Source organism: Lynx canadensis, chromosome A2, assembly GCF_007474595.2.
Source record: "Lynx canadensis isolate LIC74 chromosome A2, mLynCan4.pri.v2, whole genome shotgun sequence".
Taxonomy (NCBI): Eukaryota; Metazoa; Chordata; class Mammalia; order Carnivora; family Felidae; genus Lynx; species Lynx canadensis.
Genome location: NC_044304.2, coordinates 108,515,697 through 108,532,458, shown reverse-complemented (window position 1 = coordinate 108,532,458; position 16,762 = coordinate 108,515,697). Strand labels below are relative to the sequence as shown.

The following is a 16,762-nucleotide window of genomic DNA, read 5'->3' as shown; positions in this document are numbered from 1 at the left end:
TTTAACTGAGTGAGCCCATATTCTATCTTCATTGTTGATACATAGTGTTTGTGATAGGAAGTAATAAGTGTTCTAGGTTAATAGTTTTTTGTTTTGTTCTGTTTTGTTTTGGAGGGAGTTAATGTTTGCTTTTTGTCTTTACCACTCTTTACAAATACATTATCATGTTCTTGCTTCCTTGTTGCTGTGAGGAAGACTGTTGTAAGTCTATTGTTAATCCTCTCTTGGTCTGTTCTCTCTAGTGGCTTTTTAATTGTCTCTTTATATTTGGTGTTTCACAGTTCCCTTGTTATTGGTCTGTGTTCCTTTTTATCAACCTTGGAATTTAGTGGGTTTCCCTTATGAATGAATTCATGTAGTCCATAACTTCTGGAAGTTTTTTTAGCAATAATTATTTTTTATTTCCTCCCATTGTCTCTGTTCTCCCTTTCTGGGGTTCTGATTAAATATATATTGGACGTTTTTGTCCTATTTGCCAAATTCCTTAAACTTCTATTATATTTTCTATTCTTTATCATCTCTGTTATAAGTTTTGAGTAATTTCTTCAACTCTGTGTTCAGTTTCAGTAATACTCTTTTCAGTTAGGTCTAATCTCTATTCTGACCCATACTTTGAAATTGTTTTGTTTGTTTAAAGTCAGCAATTTTTTTCATTTGTATGAGTTCTGTTTTTTTTATTTTTCAAATCTACATATTTGAGAATGTTGTTTTGCTTGTGCATTTTTGTGTTCCTGTGTTGATTTATTTGGATTTTTTAATATGGTTTTAAAAATGTTTTGTGCCTGATAATTCTAATGCTGATTTTATTTTGGTAGTAAATGGGTCTGTTGTTTCCTTCATAACTTGTTATTAGAATATGTTTATGTGTTTGTTTGACTTAACTGACCACATATTCCACAGAGGTAAAGAACTATGTGTCTGTTACTTCTTAATATGTAGCTTACTGTCTGTTATTAGTTAAATTCCTTAAATAGTTGTTAAAAGGAGTCCCTATTCTTTTTTCCTTATTTAATAATTGGATAAGTTTTTAAATAGTTCTTTTTAAAGAAACATTCCACCAACTGGCCATTTAGAGCCCTTGCATATTGCACAATGTCTCCTTTTTTGTTCTTCTAACACAGTCAGGATTCTTTGGTAACAATGTTTTCCTTAAACCCCATTTTCTTTTAATACTTAGCATTTCACATAAGTTATACATGAACCATTCTTGCTTATTAGAAATAATCTGTATTGTCTGCTGAAGGCTGTTGAATTTTTATATTTAAATTTGAAGATAACATCTGAATATGGCTTCTTTGATGGTTGTCACTAATTTTTCAAGGCACTAAATGATACCTTTCTGCAATTCCTGATCTTATTTAATTAAGGGATTTTTTTTCCTGCATCATGATAACTTCTGCATAATCTGTTGTGTTTTCTCCCCCAATTTTCTTATATAATTTAGTTTTTAATATAATGCCTTGACTTTTTACTATTTTTTGTCCTTTATTCTTCTGAGTTGTAAACGTTTTCAAATTTGACTTCCACTTATTGAATTCAGTTTTATATAGAAAAAGTAGGTTATCTGTCACCTCCAATGAGATTTTTAATTCAAAATACATTTATTTAATACCTACATGAAATCCCTTATGACATAAAATTATTCCTTCTTTGTTCCCAATCCTATGATTGAATCATCTTCTTTAATCTTACTGTCTTCACTTAGTAGTGTCATTTCAGAAAGCGATTGAATTCTGATAATTCCAGTAAGTTATTTCCACCTAGAATGCTGCTTTGCATATCTGGTTTTTTGTTTCTCCTCCCTGGAAAGACGCTTTAGAGGCACAATTCTACTATCTGTGAGCTTCTTCCTGAGAAATAATTCTGCTCTGATGCTTGGAGGGAGCTTGGCCAATCTACTTTTTGCTGGTTAATACTGACAAAAATTAGCACCAGTCTGGTCAGGATGCAACTCTTTTTGTAAGTTGTAATTGAAAGCATGCTTCTTGGAAGAAAATAGAGTTTTTAATGCAATGTTAAACACTTTTCTGTGGAACCTGGGGATTAAGATTTTGGATACTATTTACCCATTTAACCAATAGTCAAGAATCTAATGATCATTAACTATGCATCCTTTTCTTTTTAACTGCTGAAAACTATTCCAATAATAATCCCCCCCTTTCTCTCTCTCTGTCTCTCTCTCTGTCTGTCTGTCTCTCTCTCTCTCTCTCTCTCTCACACACACACACACACACACACACACACACACACACACACATACACAGCTACCAAGAAAATATGTTTGCATTGATCTATTTAAGTTTTTCCCTTGTATTAAGTTTGTTATTAAAAATTTGAATCTAAAATTTATAGGAAAGACCTAAAGTTTTTCTGCTCTGAGAGAATCATCAACATTTTCCCACTAATTGTGTTTCTACCTAGACCTCCACTCAAGAAGAAACTCTTGTGCATATAATCTTTCTGTCCCCCTTGTCATTTCTCATGCGTTCTGGAAACAGTACCCATTGCCCTCCTATGTCTAGTATATATTGCTTTCCTGCTTATCTGAGAATGTTTACCTCATCATCTGGCTTTATCCCCTTGACTTAGGTATATTAATGTCAATTTATCAATGTCCCTTAGATTTAACTCCCAAACCAAGCACTCTTTCATAGTAGGAGGAATCATGTAACACAAAATTCTAGCCTTTGACATCTTTCCAATTTTCAAGTACAGAAAGCAGGGTTTTTTTTTTTCTTACTTTATTTTTAATAGGTTATTTCTATAAAGATGCATCCTTTATCTAAATACTTTGATGTTTCAGAGATGTCTTAATAGTCATATATAGGACCAGATCTTTATAGAATTAGCAAATTGATCTAGTAAGTATTTATTGAGTACCTACTATGAATATAGTACTTTATTTGATGTTATAACTTAATTTAGGAGACTTCTCTTTTACTATCTACAATTTAGCTAAGAAAATAAGACTTATATGTGTGAAACCTAATAAAAATACTAATAAGAGAATGATAATGTAAATTATTGATGTTCACTAAAATAGATAATTTCATTAGAGCATGTCATCACAGCCAGGTTTTTGAAAATTGATGAGAAGTAGAAAAACAATTATGAGGAAACCATTTTACTAAAGAAGGAGTAGCTGATTATACCAGTATGGCCGCAAAAGTGGATTCTGTATAGTAAAGAAGTGAGAACCATGGTTAGAAGGGTTAATTAGGTTGTTTGTGGAGAGTCTTAGATTGTAATGTCAAGTATGTGCTGAAAGTAAGGTGGGTTTGCTAATGAAAATGGTGTCCTAGTGAGATGAGAGCTGTAGCCAAAAGCAAAGAAGAGTAGCTAGCTGGGACATCCTAGACCACTCCAGTTAAGACATCCTAGGTAGCATCCAGCATCCCTGTAGCATCCAGCCAAAGGATGGTGTGGATGCAGACTTTGAGCAGTTGGAGTGTGACTGGCGAGGGATGTCACAGTAGAAAGCTAGCAGGGCTGCTGGGCAAGTTGTGTAGGATCAAAACATTCTGCTAATTAAAAGGGACATTGTGTATGAGAACACTTTATTTCAACTTTATTAAGTTGTGAAATTGATAGTAAGAATGATGTTAAAAGAAAATAAAGGATGACAGTGTGACAAATCCCAGATCTAGAAATAATTGACATAACAATGAACTGCTTGTTTCTGAGAGTAGACATCTGCTTTTTGGTTGCCCATGTTTTACCCCCCTGTGCTATGACGCTAAACACTGCAAAGTTTGGGTCTTTCCTGTCTTTATCTGTTAAGCAAAGTAACAGTGGTGGACCCCAGAGTTTTGTTAACTGATTATTTTTCTTAGTTAACTCTTTGTACGGATACTTATTGAATACCTACAGTATGGGTAAGGCATTAAAGAAAAAGGAGACTGACACTGCTATGTGATGATTATGTTAATAAGTAAATCCAAGTGCATATCATACTGTTTTATTACCGAGGTTTTCAGGAGACAGCTGTTTAACTCAAATTATCAAGAGACAAATGCTTTTCATTTGGATAGGACTGTTTTGTTTTTCTCAAACTCTGATCAATAAGTGACTGCTTTTTCCTGAAGTTTTGGAAATTTATACACAGCAAACTTTTATCTTCATATCCACTAGGGGGCAGTGTGTTACCATTAGATTTTTTTTTCCTTCCATATCAGGAAAATATATACAATTTTTTTTAATTTGATATTATCTTATAAATGTAACAAAAGTGTTAAAAGATTTTTAAGTCAACAATGTAGCATTTTATATATTGTTTATGATATATTTTTGTATATTGTATATGCCCTCTGTAAATGTATGTTATAGTGGGCTTTTAATTGGAGTGCTTGACAGTTTTGACATTTTGATATTATTTTCCATAAGTTCACCAAAACAAGGATAGCTGGAAGAAGGATATTAATATCAAAATAAGAGCAACCTGAATTTCAGGATGGTTTTGTAACTCATAGAAATTGAATTAGGGTTTAGGTATGGAATTTGCTGAGGCAACATAATGCTTACGTTTCGAAAAGAGCTGTGTAATCTAGTGACGTATCTAAAGCCTAAATTAATATATACATATATTTTAACTTTATAGTCTTCTTTTTAAAACAGTACATTGTTTTCTTTGGGAGTGATGTGTAGGGAGGATGAGTATCTCTAAAAGATTTCCTTTCAGGTTGTCTATAAAGATTTGGACAACAATGATGTCATAGCTTTTCCTGCTATTCTTTGACAACATATTCTGCAAAATAGACATAAATTTGGTTCTAACAGCATACTATAAATTTGTTTATGCCTCTTTAATTCAAAGACTCAGAGCAGTGTAGTACAGTGATAGAATTTAATGTTTAAAAAAAATCTTTTAAAAAGTTCTTAAAGTTCATATACACTGGGAATAGTTCTGCCATAAGTTGTCCTTGAGAAAATGGAAGAGAACATTCAGAGAGTAAGGAATTTCGAAGACATAGGCTTTATATGAAAATGGCACTACTGGTAGCTGATACGGAGGAGGGAAGAAAGGAGCTGCTATAAATTATGAAACCATTCCTGTCATTCCCAGTCTTCTATGAAAATAACACCTCCTACTTTCCCCGAGTTCCCAAATTTTGCCAACTGCTTCAAAGTCCCGTGAGAATTTTTGCATCAAAACTATACTCCTTTATGGAAGTTGATAGATACACACAACCATCATATGGACACCTATGTATCAACTGGAAAAGAAACCAACTACATACAGACAGACTAAAGACCAGGATTCCATTGACATTCCATTGATTTAATTGCTGTGGAGTAAATTTAGAATTACCTTCTGTGTTTAAGACAATAATTGCAACTTCTGTGCATCTTTCATCTAAACATAGGGCATTTCATCTTAATCTTGAAATGACAAAGGATAAAGAAATAGCTAAATGTGATGTTTCTAGATGAAGTCCATATGAAATCCATATGAATTTTAATCCCAAATAATTCAGTTTGAGAGTATATGAAATTAAAAATAGCTATTATATGTTGATATTTCATCTAATGTTCTTCCTAATATGAAAAAGCATGGTAAACTCTCCAGGATCTCAATGAACAATTGTTAATGTATTGAATAAAATTAAGGACAAAATTTTTGTTGTTTCCTTTCATGTGATGTCCAAGATTTTTTTCTTAAGCTCTAAGTCAGTGGAAAGCTAAGGCCTTGTGATTTATTAACATAATTCTTTCTTGGACTGTCTAATGAAGACAAAAATATTCAAACAAAAAGTATTTATATAGATTTTTAAGATTTTTTATGAAGATAAATATTTCCTGGAAATTTGTACAGTGTTCTAGATTATTGACTTTATGCGATAACAAATCAAATTTAGTTACCAGGATTTAAACAGTCTTGAAACTAAATTTTAGAACAACTTACTCTTCTTACTAGACGAGTAAGTTGTGTTCCGTTTGGAAATTGCGAAAATAAAACACACTGAAGAAATAAGAATAGCCATAAATCCATCATCCAAAAAGAACTCTTGTTAATTTTTTGCTATTTTTCCCTCTATTATTTCAAGAAATCAGACCACTGTATTCTTTATTTCCTTTCTTGCTGGCTTCCAATTTTTTGTTTAAATACACTTGTAACCAAGGAAAGTAAATGCTGTATTTTTGAGCTAAAAGTTATGTTTTTATTGTTTTATGACAGGTTAGAATTGGCAATTTTTATGATTTTTCTCAAAAATTTTACATTGCTATGAAGTGAGCAAGATGAAAGAAGTAATTACGATTATGACAATAATTTATATTTAACACAAACTTTAACACATTTTGTATCATTAAATACTCTCCTGTTTTTCTTTAAACTCACGAAATGTATGCTTTTGATTTTTATGTGTGAGAATGTAAAAATTGGTGTGCCGTGTTTACAGTTTATGCTCTTTATGACTTGTGAGTAGAAATTAAGGTAAACCTAAAGCCTGGAAATTACTAGAATTACAGATAGTATATGAACTGTTGATAAATGTAATTTTGGTAATTTTATTTATGTGTGTGTGTGTGTGTGTAGGGGGGAGTTTGGGTACTCACTTTTCTTGCAATATCTTTGCAAGGTCTAGCCTCTCACAGTGATATGCCACCATGAAAATTAGTCATGATTTCTTGTTCCCTCAGTATTTCTTGTCCATCCTGGGCTCTGCAGTTTTTGCCTTTTTCTCACCCTTTGCTTGTACCTCCTTCAGGCATTTTTCCAGCCTTATGTGCTCTTACCACACTCTGAATTCTCTCATCCCTTTAGGGCCAGCTGTAACAATACTACCTTCAGCCTCATCTTTTGCACTGACATTGCCTCATGACATTGCACTGCTTGTCTAGAAATGGGGTTGACTGTTTTTTTGCTTGTTAGTTTCATGTAGTGAATATTCCCAGGTGACATGGCTGCTGAGATAACCCATAGGTGATTTTCTAAATGTCCCAAACAAATTTTCTGGTGGTGCGCTGGGGTGTAACAGTAGATAAGGAAGCGGTAGGGAAGTGAAATAGTAGTTGGTCACAGGTATTAAGATGATTATAGCAACAATTCACCATTTCTCTCTCTGTGCTTTGGTTTGGATATGCATGTATTTATTTTAATCTGCCCTCAGGATCATCAGCCCTGCCCATCTCATATTAAACCACTACAATTAGTTATTAATTTCAAGTGTTACATCTTATAGTTGTAAAGCATTCTTTATTATAGGTCCCATTCTCTGTTGAAAATGTCCATTTTTCATCAATGTTGCCATCTCTTCCCTATCTTTTTTTAACATATTAATTATAGTTATTTTGAAATTCTTTCAGGCCAATTCTAACATATGGACTGTGTCTGAAAATGGTGCAATATATGGATCCAATATATGGATCATTTTCTCTCCTTTATGGTTTTTTTTCCTGCTTTTTTTGCTTTCTGCCTCTTTACTCATCTAGTAAGATTTTATTATATGCCATACTTGAGTTATAAAACATTTTAAATGCTCTAGCTTATTTTATCTTCCTCCAAAGAATATTAAAATTTGTTCTGGAAAGCATTTGTATTATTGGGAGATCAACCTGATCTTCTGGAGACTGTTTAACCTTTGTTAGGGCCGGTCCAATTCAATTTTTTCTTTATTCCCAGGCTGCACGCATGGCCTTTTAGAGCTCTGAACTGCAAGCCATGGGTATTCACCAAGGTCTCTTTATTCTAGTCGAACTCAGATCTAACCTTCTTGTCCTCAGTACTGTGTAGCCTCTGAAACTTTTGCTCAGCTCCCCAGCTTTCCAGCAGTTATTCTCTGCTAGACCCCACTGAGTTTCTTCCTGTGTAAGCCCAGTTTAAAAGCTGGCCAAGGAATCAAGGAATTTTTAGCAGATTTTTAGAACTTCTCTGCAAGTCCCCACTCCCAGAGACTTTGCCTGCAGAAGTCCAACGACCTTAACAACTCTAAATTGCAATCTGTGTCTTTTCTGCCTGAGAAATTATCATTCTTGTCTTCTTGGGCTCTGTATCACTTTATACTTTGGAAAAAATCTCTCAACACGATAGCAGGGGTGAATGTTAGCTAATAGGCTTGTCTTTCAAGGGTTGTAGACATAGAGAGGTGACTGTCCAAGACCTGCAACAGTATTTTTACATATGGTAGATCATCAGATTTAAATGTCACATATTATCAGAGGGTGATATCAGCCCCTCTGTCATGTGTGAAATTAGCGCACACCATAAAATAATTCTAATAGTTATTATGAATGGATATTTACCTAAGTCTGTGGTTTACGGGTGTCTGATGTAGTCCCCACAGACAAGCTGTGATGTAGCTAATATTGTTATCTCTGTTTTAGATGAAAAAAAAAGGAGAACTATGAAACTACATAATTTGCTAAAAATCACTTGAATATTGTCAAAGCCTGTATTTTAGTACCAGCGGACTCGTGATAGAGTTGGTGCCCTTATCAGTTGCATAATTTATTAAAAGAATAGTGTATTTTATTTAAGGAATATACAAATGGGCTGGTGTGCACAAGTTACCTTTGTAATTCAAGTTTTGTAATTCTGGCACATAAATCGAGAAATATTTTTAAATTGAACATACATGCCCTGCACCCAGGTTCCCCTATTTTTAACAACTAAAATCCATAGTTCATTCACATATCCTTAGTTTTACTTAGTGTATTTTCTTATTACAGGATATTTTATTACTTTTTGTTGTCATGTCTCTTTCTTTAGGCTCCTCTTGGCGATGACAGTTTCTCAGACTTGTTTTTTGATAAACTTCACAATTTTGAGGAGGACTGGTCAGATATATTGTAGGATGCTCTCTTTTGTTTGTATGTAATGTTTTCCTCATGATTAGACTGGGCTTATGGGTTTTGGGGAGGAAGACCACAGCAGTAAATGCCATTTCATTATATCATACCAAGAATGTGTACTATCAACAGGAGTTTTCAGTATTTATGTTGAATTTGCTTAGTTTTAACATTAAACATTTTTATTATATAATACCTGGTATACACAAGGGAATGCACATATGTATACATATACGTGTGTGTGTGTGTGTGTGTGTGAGAGAGAGAATGATAATAAAATGACCACCTGTAAGGCCCCTGTGTTCCCCCCCTCCTCAAGGGTTAAAAACACTGGTTTGCATATCCCCTGGCAGCAAGAAATGCTTTTTTAAAGATCTCAGCCAGGGCACCTGGGTGACTCAGTCATTAATCATCTGACTTCGGCTCGGGTCATGATGTCATAGTTTATGGGTTCAAGGAGCTCAAGCCCCACTTTGGGTAAAACACAAACCCCCGGTGAGTGCCACTTTCCTCTCTCCCCCTCTGCCCCTCACTATTTACACCCTCTCTCTCTCACACTCTCAAAAAAAAAAATATCTATGTGAATTTGCATTTTTTCAAAACTACATTAGCAATACTTTTATAGAGGTAAGAAATTTTGAGATGAGTTTGAAATCCACACATTATTTGAATATCTGCTTTTGTACATACTAGAATTTTCTGATTGTAGGTGTGTCTCAGCATCTTGTTTAATCACTTTTTAAATTTCTCTATTTTTCAGGAATAAAGTAAGCTCAGGAGGGAAAACAGTAGAATAACATAGTTTCTTCTCACCGAATTAAAATTGTTCTAAATGATGCCTATAAAGATTGCACAAATAAATTAACCTTTAAAAGAACATTCTTACTTAAATTCATTGGTTAACAATGTGTAAGTTATGGGACTATAAAATGAGGACAGAAGCCTTATTCTAAGATAAAGAAATGTGATTTTTGTAGCCCTAGGATCTTAAACAGATTTCTTCCCCTTGTCCATTTGTTGCTTGGTGGCTTTCATTATCACAAGTATAAACTGGTTTCATAGAAGCTATTCAGATAGTCTTTTTGTGTTTATTTTTAGAGGAGGAAACTTAATTGTCATCATCTTTTGTATGTCTCAATAAATGAGACAGGTGTGGATGTGTATTATAAACTGTACAGTATTGTAATTAATCATAAGGAGTGACAAATACGTATTTATAGTTAGTTTGTATTTTGTTCAGTTTTAGAGTATTCTGTGTATTTATGAATGAATAACATTTTAAGCATAAACATATATGGCTTTAGAATGATTTGTTAATATGTGATTTTCAGGAAACCTGTACAGCATTTGAAATCCAATATTGAAATGTCATTAAACTCACTTGAGGGGTGCCTGGGTGGCTCAGTCGGTTAAGCGTCCGACTTCAGCTCAGGTCATGATCTCGCGGTCCGTGAGTTCGAGCCGGGCTCTGGGCTGACAGCTCAGAGCCTGGAGCCTGTTTCAGATTCTGTGTCTTCCTCTCTCTCTGCCCCTCCCCCATTCATGCTCTCTCTCTGTCTCAAAAATAAATGTTAAAAAAAAAAATTAAAAAAACTCACTTGAGGGTCACCTGGGTGACTCACTGGGTTAAACGTCTGACTTCAGCTCAGGTTGTGATCTAACTGTTCACGAGTTCAAGCACCACATCAGGCTCTGTGCTGACAGTGGAGAGCCTGCCTGAGGTTCTCTCTTTCTCACTCTGTCTCTGTCTCTCTGCCCCTACCCCACTTGTGTGCTCCCTCTCTAAGAAATAATAATTAATTTTAAAAATCTTTAAAAAAAAACCTCACTTGCAAGATGCAAAGTACTGACCATTTAGCCCCTTCGTGGGTTTTCCCCAGCTCCCCCCTTGCGAACACAATCAGGCAAACTGATGGAAAAGAGGAGCTTATGCAGAGGTGGTCTCTCACCAACATCCTCATAAGTGAGGAACCTTGGATCTCTGAGCTGTTGAAGGTGTGATAGTAGAAAGGTTTTGATTATATTCTTTGTGCCATTGCCAGGCTTCCTGCTAAATGTGAAAATAGGAGTCAACAAAGTAACCCAAAAGTGGTCACTGTTATTAACAAATGAGTTAAACTGAGAGGGTGATGATTTCTCTATCATATAGCCTCCTGTGATTTGAATTCATTATAATTTGTGGAGTGCTACCATGTGTTAGGCATTGAACTAAGTGTTCTGTATTCAGAAAGAAAATGAAAAATTCTTTATATCAAGAAACTCATCATCTGGTGGAAGAGATAGATGGTTAACTCAAAAGGCTATTGCAAACTCAGTGCACCAGAGGAATTCATAGCTGTGGAAACAGATTGACCTCATCCAAGTGGGCTGGAGGGCAGGAGTTAGGGTAGATTGTAACCATTGAAAACTGGGTCGAACTATAAAGAGTAACCACGGTCAGCCAAACTTGAAAGGGAGTGGGATAGCTTTTCTGGCAAAGGCATTAACTGGTGCAAAGGGGGGAAAGGCTAGAAAAAGAGCTTGTTTGGGCAATCGTAAGCAGTTCTGTGTGGCTGGGAGAATTTAGTGATCATAAGGGAAAGGCAGGAAGAGGATGGAAGGGTAAAGAGGTAAAGGGTTCTGACTTGATCCTGAAGTTCAAAAGGTGGCCTTGAAAGGATTTTAGGCAGTGTAGTGAGGTGAGCAGATCTGTACTTTACATTAAGTGTTTTGATTCCTGTGTGGGAAACAGGGTAGAAGAGGACAAGACTTGAAAGAGACTGTTGGTGAAATTGCTGCAGTAATTCAGGACAGAGATGTTTTGCTGGCAACAGGGCTTTGAATGGCTTGTATGGATTGAAAAAAACACCAAGGAGGTAGAAGCAGGAGGTACTTTGCTACACTGAACATTAGGAAAAGGCATTAAAGGGATGCCTGGGTGGCTCAGTTGGTTAAGTGTTGGACTCTTGGTTTCGGCTCAGGTCCTGATCTTACGGTTCGTGAGTTTGAGCCCCACGTTGGGCTCTGTGCTGACAGCATGGAGTGTGCTTGGGATTCTTTCTCCCTCTCTCTCTTCCCCTCCTCTGCTCACTCCTCTCTCTCAAAAACAAATAAACATGGGGGGGAAAAAAAAAGGAAAAGGCGTTAAGGATGATGCCCACATTTAGAGGTTGGTTACCAGGTCCTTCTTTTTGAACCTAGTGCAATTAATAACACAAAAATCTTTTTCAAGATATTATCTCTCTTTTGACTTTCTTTTCCCCTTCATACTATCATCCCTTCATCCCCTCAAGAAGCGTAAATCATTAGAGTAAACATATATTCATAGGCAGTATGATTTCAAAGGCAAAACCACATTTTAGCAACTTGTGAGAAACTCATTTCACTAATTTGCCTGATCCTTACTTCACAAACAACAAGCCATTTTTATTTTTCCTCCCAACCAGTATTCACAGTTTATAACAAAGTCTGTTGTTGGAGAACACTCAGAAACAAGATGAAGGAAAGGTTTGCATCATTGATGAACTATTCACACTTGAGTGATGAGCCAAAGTTGGTCAGATATTGGATTAAGGGAAAATCTTTTGTTTCATACTGTTAACATTTGAAACTGTGTCAGAGTTTTCTTGGTATCTTCAGCGGATACTTTTTGCATATAATGAAAAGTGCTTACAAAAGCATTTCTCCTTAGGGGCACTGGGTGGCTCAGTCAGTTAACCCTCTGATTTGGCCTCAGAACATGATTTCATGGTTCATGGGTTCAAGCCCTGTGTCAGGCTCTGACACTGACATCTCAGATCCTGGAGCCTGCTTCAGATTCTATGTCTCCTTCTCTCTCTGCCCCTCCTGGCTTATGCTCTCATTCTCTCTCAAAAATATATATACCTTATATATATTTTTTTTAATTTCTTCTTTATTTGAGGGACCAAGTATATACCAGTGGCTGTGGCCTGAGTTCCATAAATGCCTACTCTAGAGAGCAGCATACCTTGAAAAGTGGCTCATAAAAACAGTAGAATAGTGGTTATCAGCAGCTGAGTGGGGAGGAGATGGGGAGATGTTGATCAAACAGTACAAACTTTACTTATAAGTAAATAGGTTCTGGGGATTTAATGTATAACATGGTGCCTATAGGTAACAATATTTTATGCTTGAAAGTTGCTAAGAGAGTAGATCTTAAATGTTTTCACTACCCTTGTAGTGGTAGCTGTATGAGGTGATGGATTAACTTTCTTGTAGTAATCATTTCATAATTTATATGTATATTATATCATTACATTGTACACCTTAAACTTATACAATGTTATCTGTCAGTTATGTCTCTATAAAGCTGATGGAAAAACTAAAAATGAAGAAATATTAAAAAAATCTTGAAGTAACTATTAAATTTAATGTGTGACATCTTTTTAAAAATTATTATTATCTTCTTTTTTATTTTTATTTTTTATTTTTTTAGGACGAGCAGAAGCTCCAGGAAAGTTTAAGGCAAGGTGCTACGATTATTGCCACCTTAATCAAAGAAAGAAATTCTGGACTTGTTGGTCAGATCCTGGTAGCATGAAGAACACAGAGATAATTACTTATTGGGTTTTAGAAACATTTATCTAGGTATCTCTGCTGTGCTCCCTCCCTATTATATGTAGTGGCATGTTTATATTGTCTTTTATGTCTCATAATTGGTGGGATGTGATGTTTGGGTTAAAAAAGTGGATCATTGTTTATATCTGTGAAATAAAAATATACTTTTGTGCATGTCAAATATAAATCGAATCAGAAAATAGGTAAATGGAAAGTAATTGCTTTCACATAATCTTTGCACAAAAGCATAAAAGATTGAATAGAAATAATGACGGCTGAGCTAATCATCCTCGAAATGAGAATTCAGAAAACAACCATGATCTTATCTCTGTGTTAATTAGCAAATCACATTGTCTTGATACTAATAGATATGACTTAGAATTATTCTTAATACTAAAATTGTCCTCTTACCATGTGATATTTTGACCTGTATTCTAATTTTCCACACCTTAAAAAATAAATAAAAGAGGAGATAACAGGGAACTCTGGTTGAGATATTTTCACCGTTGGGCTCACATTACTCTAGGTCCATAAAGAAGATGTAATCCTCTCCTACTTTCTGTTTTAAAATTGTATGTTTTCCTTGGTTTATGAAAAATAATTTCAACTTACTTGAATGGTCTCTGATTTTTCTGGATACATTTAAAAGAAGACTGGAAATCCCATGAAAGTGAAATTATTTTGGTCAATCCCAAATTAGTCTTTTTTGAAAAGGAGGGAGTCATTGCATTTTCAAGAATTAAATTATTTTTTGATACAGATACTGTTGTTGTTTAAAATCAAGTTTTCAATCTTTCAAATTTCCCCTGGTATATATACCTTAAATGTGTAAATGATTTTCCCTAAAACTAAATTTTACAATTATGTACATCCAATCATTAGAGATAACTTTTATTCCATATTTACATTTACTTTATAAAAACACATTAGATCAGATTCCAAGACTTAGGTTACATGTGGAAACTATAAAAGCTGCAGGAGATGTTATCAGTTGAAGATCGACTGTGAAATACCTACCTTAAAGAATTTCTTCTTAACAAGTTGGATGATTTTCTCTATTTTTCTCAAGGATCTATTTTGGTGGGAGAGTTGATGTTTTACATTTCAGTAATGGTAGAATATAATGGACCTGGAGTTATTACTATAATTCATTCTCTTAAATGAAATGTATTGTTTCAGTGTAGCTTGGATGTAAATTTCTGGGCTTGCCACTTTTTTTCCTCTCTCTCTAGGGATGTTAAGAAATATAAAATAAATGATATAATTCAAATTCTTGAGGATGAAAATATATGGATAATGTGTAGATTTTTGGTTAGAATGCCTATGTCATTGTTAAGGTGGTGGATTGGCTGTGTTGCGAAAGGTTCACACCTGCACCTTTTTAAGTCTTCAGGTGAAAATGTTTTAAGAATTTGGAAGTGCTTATAAAGGCAAATAGGGAAATGTTATCAGGGTCTTAAAGAGAAAGTGCCTTTGAGTAAAAGGCAAGAATCGGCCTATCTATGACACAGCAAAACTATTCTATCGATTGAGTGCTAGTTAAGTTACCTTAGATTCCAACTTATTTATGGACTGTTATGCAAGACGAAAATTTATCTAGGAGCAATGACTGTGAGCTTACCCTAGGCAATTGGAATAGTGTAATGAGGTTTTAGTTAATATTAAATTGTGCATGAAATAATTACCATCATCATCATCACCTTATCATAGCATTCGATCTTTTTCTTTACAGTTTATAAAGTGATTCACAGCTTTGAAAATAATTTAAAGAAGTCTTCTCACATCCTTGACTGCTTAGATGGAACTGGAGGTTCAGGGATCTTTAACTGCCTTGTCCACAGCCATGGGGCTGCGTAGTGACAAAAAGTAGGGATTAAACTCAGGACCACTCATAGTAAGTTTCAAGCTCATCTCCCTGTTTAATCATAATGCTGGCAAAGGACATCCAGCCGAGAAGCTATGGGAAGTAAGCCAGAGGCTCCAAATGTGCATTGGAGGAATGGATAAAGAGGGACAGATCATCCCAATGACCAGAGGAAAGTCCTGAAGCTTTTGGCTTTCTAGCCATCTTTCCAACATAGACTAATTGGTAATTATACCTAGAGGTGAAGGGAATGGAGAGAAGTATTAGCCAAGAGAGAAAGATAAACTGATTGTTTTTACTGTTTAAGAGATCCAGAGGCAAACTTTATAGGTTACATTTTCATCACTACTTCTGTAAACTTAATTACTTTCATGGGAACTGTCTTTTTTTCACTTTATTTTCCCAAATATCGTTGAAATAATAGTAATTTATGCTTCAGGGGTGTGCATTGTCCTCTACCTGTGGAAAGTTCTGTGGAAAGACTCTTTTTTCTAAATGTTTGCTAATTGAGTGCAATTTAATTAGCCTTTTAAAGAATTTAACAGTGTGTTTCAATGGTTTGGTTAATGACATACTGGTAAGAGGTATAAATTTTTTAAAACCGCTCAGTTTGAGAGATAACTTGTTGCAAGTATATGAATTTACAGGTAAGAATTAGACTTCTGTATTCCACTCAGAGCCATTCTTTCTGTGGTCACTTTAAGCGATTTGCATTGGCTCAACAGGTAAACTTTCACTTTCATACTGGATCTTAGCACTATAAAACTTTACTATGTATAAATACAATGATCATTTTATAAAAATTACAATGCAGTAAAACATTTTCTTATATTAAATCTTCACATTTTATTTCCTTTTAATATTGAAACTACTTAGGCCAAGGAAAAATAAGTAATAGTTTAAGTGTTAAAGCCATTTTGATGAAGAAAGATTGAATTTTGAAAGTTTAATTCAAAAATAAACAGAATAAATGAAAAATACTTATCATGTTGGGCTTTATTAGTATGGTTTAAAATAAGTCAGAACTGGCTGTGTGAGGTGCCTGGGGTACTGTACCATTTTATATGTTCTTGTACATTTTTAGTTTCAAAATTGTGAAAAATGTACATATTTTTTTAAATGACAACAACACACTATTCAAGATTTTCAATATATTCTCTTTATAAAGCAAAATATGTGTTTGATAAATAACTAAGTGGTTGGTATTTTAATATCCAATGGCAGTTATCATTGATATTTAGTGTATATATACATATTTTTAAAACTAACTCAATTACAATTGAATAAATATAACATTTACTCTCAGAAAAATAACAGTGATGTTTTATTTTATAGAATTTGAGATCCAGATTTATTATTCTGTAAAATATATTAAAATGTGCAAAATCAGAAGTCTCGGTTTTTTTTTTCTTCTTTCCCTCATATTTAGCAGGTTTCCTAGCAATTAAAATGGCTGCTGAGAATATAAAAGCTATATTCAGTCACAGTGGAACGGAGTCCTGTGATTACTTAACAGTGTCTGCATGGGGGTAGTGAATTGAATTTGGTTCAGAA

General features: G+C 34.5%; 1 protein-coding gene across 1 annotated transcript in view; it reads left to right on the top strand.

Annotated features, from left to right (window-relative positions):
• CRPPA (CDP-L-ribitol pyrophosphorylase A) overlaps nucleotides 1-16,521 on the top strand; it is a 322,296-nt gene extending 305,775 nt beyond the window's left edge. Inside the window, exon 10 of the mRNA XM_030308046.1 lies at nucleotides 13,223-16,521. Within this exon, the coding sequence (XP_030163906.1) occupies nucleotides 13,223-13,327 (105 nt within the window). The 3' untranslated portion in view covers nucleotides 13,328-16,521. The remainder of the gene's footprint in view (nucleotides 1-13,222) is intronic.
• Nucleotides 16,522-16,762: the final 241 nt, after the last annotated feature.